Genomic DNA, 7,276 nt, shown 5'->3' on the forward strand with positions numbered 1-7,276 from the left:
TGGAGTACCAGTGTAGAGATAGGGTGGTTACTGTAGTTGCATGCCTAGATCGTCCTGCTGATTGCCTTGGATGAGAGTTTTAGTGGTCCCTTGGGGGTCGGCAGTAATAGCCTTTAAGATGATGCCTGCTACTTTCCCTTTTGCCCCCCTCTGGCTGGTATAGCTTGGAGTCGAGCGTGTAGATGTTATAGGTCAGCATGCTTCCCTGATGGTCTGCTAGGAAAGTGACAGTGGAGCAGAATAATGTCAGGTTGATAATGGCGTTCCATTCTTTATTGGCTGCCCTTCCGGGCAAGATCCTCTGAAGTGTTCTTACTTTTACTCCTTGGAGGGCTGAGGGTTAAGCAGGCAGTTGACAGAGCTGAAGGGTATTGCTCCCTCCTTTTCATGGGATTCCATGTTTATATTTGCTCCCCAAACTTGGGTTGCTTTTACTGTAGAGTTTGCGAGATTTCCTTTGGAAGTTGTTGGTAGAAGCGACTGTAGTTACTGCCTCCCTAGTTTACTAAGTTCCACTTTTTCACTTGCCCCATTGAGTACTGTGAGCCGAAAGTGAAAGTGGGAATTGCAGTAAAGTTAGGTGTTGCAATTTATGCTTTATCTGAGGATAGTAGCAGGCCCGGTTACATAATCAAATCACTGAGGGTGCTTCTGAAATTACTGAGGGTGCTCTAGTAAAGTGTAGATGTAGGCTAAGCAACGGCTCCACCATACAGTGAGAAATTTAGGATTATTTACCAGTTATACCAATGATTGGACTTTCAAAAATATTTTGCTACAAATGTTTGTCTATTAATCTGTTAGTCTGCCTTTACATTGCTTTAATGCATTGCTAGTATTTTAACATGTCATCTTCCTGTGAACCAGAAAAAAAAAAAGGTTTTGTGAATTTAGATTTTTTTTTAGGTCATTACATTGTTTGGAGCATAAAAAACAAATGGATATTTTTGGGTTAAAAAAAAATCCTATGTTATATGCTATATCTTCTGACACCAGAACCCATTTATTGAGAAAATGTAAAAGATATGAATAGGCAAAAACAATGGGATTTTTTTTCCCTTCACCAATCAATTTTTTTGCTTCAAGTTTTTTTTTATCCAAATGAGATGATTCTCAACTATGTTATGAAAGATATAGGCTGGAATAAACAGAATAATGAATGATAAACATGGCCATAAATGCCATTCCCATTCTATGCAATGCATCTATACACTATGGGCCCTATTTTAACGATCTGAAACGTAAGCGTCAAAGCGCGAAGCGCAAGTAACTTTGTGGGCGGGTCTCGGCGCTGTTGCTATTTTCCCGGCGGGATAAATGGCTCTTGCGCCCGGCGCAAATCTAAAATGGGTTGGTCTGAAGTAGCTTCATTATTCATAGGTGTGGTTTGGGCGTAACGTGAATAAACCAATCAGAGCGTCATCCAACATTCCCTTTAAAAGCAGGTGCGCAAGTTCCATTATGGATTGCTATTATTATGGCGTATTTACCAGGCGCACGCCAGGAGCGGTTCACAGCAGAGGAGACTGATGTTCTTGTAAGAGCAGTGAAAGACAGAGAAGTGAAGTTGTAATGTTGTACATTATGGTAAAGGTGATTGCACAGTCTTTTTTTTTTTCAGTCTTTCAGTTTTTTCAGTTTTTCAGTCGATTTTTTTTCCTGGTTCTTGACGGACAAACCAATTTGTCAGATGTCCTTATATACATATATGTCTTGCCACTATTGGGCAAACAGGTCTTATCCTTAATTATTACAATTAGCCTGAATCATTTGTAAGCTAGATTTATGCCTATTTTTTCACATCTTCGTGGCACACCACAATGATTTCCGTCATCTCATGTGTTAATATTTTTTTAGTGTAACAATTTATGATTTGCAAAAATAACTGTTGCATCTGTGTAGGTTACATGAGCAAAGTGTATGCGCGTTGTGCACGCTATACATTATGGTCAAGCATGCGCCCTTAAAATAGCATAATGAACAACGCGCAACGCGCCACTGACTTTAGACTAGGTTTTTTCTGGTCAGTGGCGCAATTGTTTAATGGAACAGCAAAATAGCACCAGGGATTGTTTGCGCCGGAACACGCCTCCTTTTTTGCGCTGAACCGCCCAGGGAGAGCAAGTTCATTCACTAGTTTAGCGACGTGCTTCTGTGGAGGGAAAAGCGCGCTTTGCGCGGGTGCAAAATAGGAATGACACATGCGTCGGTGTACAAAGTCAATTGCGCTGGGTGCAAGATAGGGCCCTATATCTAATTTGCATAGTAATGTGTTTTTGGGACAATATGTAATGTAAAAAAACGTGTAATAATGGGATTAATTATAAAGGAATATTTTCATAAGAATCTCATATTTCATAAGAATATCCAGACTTAAAACTGTGTTGTCAGAGAAATTCACTAAAATATAATGTACAGAGGCAAAACCTCTATTCTGGGTCTCAGGGGGATATTTCTGTCTCGTCTTCCGAAACTTTGCAGCATGCAGTTGGCCGTCGGTCCTCTTAGCAGCATGAAAATCAATAGTTTTATTCAATGGATTTTATAGACCGTATAGCCTCGAGTTTTGCAAACCTGCATTAACTCAGCACTGGACTTTTCAACTCAACTATTCTTTCCTTCCTGGCTTGATTATAGACTTATTTCACAATCTTTTTATTAACCAACACCCCTTCCCATACCCCAAACAAGTCGTCTGAGGATGCGAGTCTGAAGTCTGCTGGGACAACATTCTTCTGCAGCAGTAATAAGTGCAATGAGAATTTTAGAATGACAGGTTATTTATTACACTATAATCAACAAAAACAGCTTGTTCCTTGCGTCATATGTCATTCTTTCTACATCATTGCACATGCGCAGAACTTTCCTGTTTCAATTTCAATCAGATCACGTGTTTACATGTCCTATCGATTGGATTAGAAATATTTTGGGCAGTTTATTCCGATTAATGTGGTTACATGTGACTTTTTTTATCCCGACTGTGCTACTATTACAAACGGATTATTAGAGTCCATGTAAACGCAGCTATTGTATGAAATAAATATGCTTAATTAGTCAAGAGTAATGAGTGAGTTTCTCTTTTTATTTTGTGTTTTGATTAACATTAATGATACAGAAAGCAGCAGGTATATTAGACTAATTGCATGTGTCCAATATACTTACTGACAAGCATCCAATGGAAGTGATTGGAACACCTGAATTCAATGATTTGGAGGGGTGTCCTAATACTTTTTATTACTACAGCATTTATTAACCTGTGTTAATGTAAGATAATAATAAAAATACAGTTATTTTGTTAATTATTAATGCTGAAGAAATACATTTTTTGCTTATGATAGTTCATAATGCATTAGCTTATGTAAACAGTTACAATTTTCGATTTAAAAAATTTAGTAAATGTAGAACTTAACATTAAGATTAATACATGTTGTATTAATAGATTAACTCTTTCCCCATTTTTTTTTATTTTTATTTTTATATAAATAACTGCAATTTCATGTTTCAAACAGATGGCGACAAAGAGGCAAAACTTACGCACTACTGCTTTAAGTATTTATTGACGTTTATTTTCATTATTATTATTATTTTATGGTGATATATGAGCCAGATATGTTGTTGACAGGCTTTGTGAGATTAATCTACACCCGTTTGTTTTTCATTTTTCTATTAAATCTGTGTTCCCCCACAGCGGCTGACTCTGCTCCATGTGAACAGTAACCAGTGTCTGGACATGCCTTCTGAAGAGGATAAGATGGTTCCCACTCTCAGAGACTGTAGCGGCAGGCGCTCACAGCAGTGGATCCTGAGGAACATGACGCTAAGTGTCTGACAGAGCCGGCAAAAACCAGTTCAGACCTGAATCTCAGCACTCACCACACAACATGAAGTCAGGTTTATGGCCTTCTTCACAGCTCTGTGAACTGTCATTTTCTGGTTCATGATCAAGTCCAGCCAGGCTTTGATCAGAAGAACCACACTGCACATTTACTGACCCATTTGTGGCCAGGCTTGTGTCTCTGTTCATGTCTGGACTGCATCCTTTAGCTCTCAGATTCACTGGGTCAGATCACAGCCATTGACCAGCTTGGCGAGGTTTAAACGCATGCTGTCTCTGATCTGTGTCACTGGCTATCTATGCTGCTCATCTTGTGTGGGAGTTCTGGGGCCTCTTAATATCCTACATGCCATATCTTTGACAGTAGCCCATATGTTTCTTCAGAGATGGAGTGATTGTGTCAGCCTCCACTGTGCTGAAGTGCATTTAACACTGGACAGAATCCTCAGCTCCGCTTTCTTTACAGCACCTGAAGGGATTGTGTGTTTGTCAGTGGATTATACAGTGACTGTATTACATGCTGCTGTTTCTCAAAACTATCTTGATCTCTTTCAGCGAGGCTGCAATATATACTTGACCTGCCTTAAGGAAACTTCATCAGAAGAGCATGTAGACAGCAAAAAAAAAAAAAAACTAACAAACATAAAAAAAACAGAACATATCCAGATATTCAAGCAAAGATTTTTTTTAAAAGCAGCTCATTTCGAAGTTGCATTTCATCTTAATGCATAGTACAGTTTAAGCAATTTATGGGTGTATGATTTATCTGTGTTATATCTAGTTTAACTGAATTTAGTTGGATAATAAGATCTTGGAAATTGTACATTTTCATAATAAGTTGAACCATTTGTGGAAGGAAGAATTCATACACTTTGTTTGAAAATATATATTTTTTATTATTTCATCACATTTCATCAGGTTCTCATGAAAAAAGTGGGTTCATATTTAACCCCAAATCAAATGGAGACAGTAGGAAAGTGTCTATTTTATGTATTTTTTCTTGTGATTTTGGGGTTAAATATGACCTGGACATTTCTGTTTTCAGGGTATTTACCTATCAAGTGTCTGTTTTATTTTCATCAAACATTTCTAGAAAACGTAGTGATTGTGTGTCTACATTTGGTAATGTGCTATCATTTATGTATAAAAATCCTGGGAGCATTTTATGCAGCAGCTTCTCACAGGCAAAACTAAAACAAATCATTTGAAGCTCCATCTTTGTCATCTCCATAACCACAGGTGTGACTGATGGATGTTCCCGGACACACAACTACAAATTATGAACTAGACCTTTTTGAGCATTGATGTACATATTAAAGCAAATATTTTTTTAAGATGAAATCTAAAAACTACTGAAGTACAGATACTGATGTGATACTGCTTGGTATATATAAATATGTTTGAAAAACACTGTACAGCTTTATTCCACTGCTACTATATGTACAAATCTAATGCATCCACCATGTATTGTCAATGTTCTATCAATGTCTGTTTAATGCACACACACACACAAACTTAACTTTAATAATACTGTTTCTTGAATTAGGGGTTTAAGATTTTGTGTACTTAGTTATTAAACATGCTCACAATTGAGAGGGGTATTATAAAACTATATCTCAATTATTAATATGAGCTATCGCATGTGTGGTACAGTCTGTACATTTCTGTATTTTTTAAACTTCATAAACCTGGAAAATGTGTGACTTTGTACTTGTCCTAATGTTAACTGTTTGTACTTTCTTTCTTTGTCTCAATTTTTTTTTGTCTCAACTGACCTCATGTTTAATAGATAAATATAACAACTGTAAGTGTAATAAAGCATTGTTGATAAATCTATCATCTTCTTTTTAATAAGTTTAGCACAGCAAAACTAATATGTCTGTGGGTTTCCTTTCTTTTTTAATAATACAGATTGTGGACTAGGTTATCCATTGCGGTTTTGTAAGTTATCTTAGTGGATTCTGAAATGAAGAGAAATACATACATCACCAAAACTGAACAAAATTTGTATAGTTCTAATTTACATTTATGCATTTGGCAGACACTTTTTATCTAAAGCGATTTTACATTTTGTCAATTCTTACTTTCCATGGGAATCGAACCCATGACCATGGCGTTGATAGCGGCACACTCTATTGTTTGAGCTACAGGAAAGCCCTAATTCAGTAAGTTAATTTAGCTAAACTTACTGACAAAACAAATGCATTAGGGTCAGTACTTGTGTTTAGCCTATAGGGAATTGGTTAAAAAAAAATTAAAGTTCAAATAATGGTTAATCAGTGTGTTTTTGGTTGTGACTGAAACACTTAGGGCCCTATTTTAACGATCTAAGCGCACGGCGCAAGTGCACTTCTGCTAGTTTATCCTCTTTTGCTAGTTTAACTACGGGAAAAATGGTCGGTGTCTGCCCGGCACATGGTCTAAAAGGGATGTCCCTATTCTCTTAATGAGCAATGGGTGTGTTTTGGGTGTAATATGCAATAAACCAATCAGAGTCTCATCTCCCATTCTTTAAAAGCCAGTTGTGCTTGCACCATGGCAGATTCACTATTTCCATGGTGGAATATTGACACCCTCAACCAGATGAAACCTGTATTGCCACAATTGGTAAAATAAGCCAATAGCCAATTTCATCGTCATTACAGCAAATGGGTAATTCTGATACATGCAATGGCTATCCATTATGACAGGCTAATTTTTATCTTTTATCTAATTTTTATCTTTATGTACACAATAACTTGTAAAATAAAATATTTTTAATATTTTACATGTTTGTGTGCTGCGCGTCCCTGTGTGTGTAATAAGCAAAGTGTACATGCGCTGTGCACCCGCCTATAGGAGCATATTACTAACGCACGCTTTAAATAACACAAAAATACTGCACTATTGTCTTTAGACCAGGTTTTTGTTGGTCAATGGCGCAGTTGCTTTTAGTTTCCTCAAAATAGCAACGCGCCAACAATGCAACAACCTTGCATCAGTGTATGACAGGGTGCCTGAACACACCTCGTTTTCAGACCAGCATGCCTTTGGGCGCAAATGCATTTGCTATTCAAACAACGTGGCGCAGGACATGAGAATGATAATCGCGTCGGGCTGAAACTAGCATAAAAAACCCTTGCATCGGTGTATGATAGGGCCCTGAATTTTGAAAGTGTCTTTGTTACTTTTGTACAATATGCAAATACCTGTGATATAAACCAATGCTACTTAGTAAATAAAAAAGGGACAAGAATTTTGAAAATTGTATTCTTTAAACTTTCATGGGGACTTTATATAAAAAGAACATTGTGACAATGTAATTTCCTGTAAAGGATCAATAAAGTATCAACAACAACAACAACAACAAAAGAAGATTTGATATAGAGTAGATTAAGGTTTTCACTTTAACCTCTAGAATCCTCATAGAATTCCATGTTAAACTCTAACTTTTTTTCATTT

The 7,276-nt window shown here is 37.0% G+C and overlaps 1 protein-coding gene across 2 annotated transcripts in view; it reads left to right on the forward strand.

Annotated features, from left to right (window-relative positions):
• Positions 1-5,670, forward strand: part of galnt13 (polypeptide N-acetylgalactosaminyltransferase 13) — a 133,308-nt gene extending 127,638 nt beyond the window's left edge. The window contains exon 14 of one of the 2 annotated variants that reach the window (XM_079821924.1): positions 3,689-5,670. Coding sequence is in view for 1 of the 2 variants with exons in the window: in XM_079821925.1 (XP_079678051.1) it covers positions 3,689-3,829 (141 nt within the window). In the remaining variant the exon portion in view is untranslated. The remainder of the gene's footprint in view (positions 1-3,688) is intronic. The other variant, XM_079821925.1, reaches the window with a different exon arrangement.
• The last annotated feature ends 1,606 nt before the right edge of the window (positions 5,671-7,276 follow it).

This window comes from Gobio gobio (assembly GCF_949357685.1).
Source record: "Gobio gobio genome assembly, chromosome: 7".
Taxonomy (NCBI): domain Eukaryota; kingdom Metazoa; phylum Chordata; class Actinopteri; order Cypriniformes; family Gobionidae; genus Gobio; species Gobio gobio.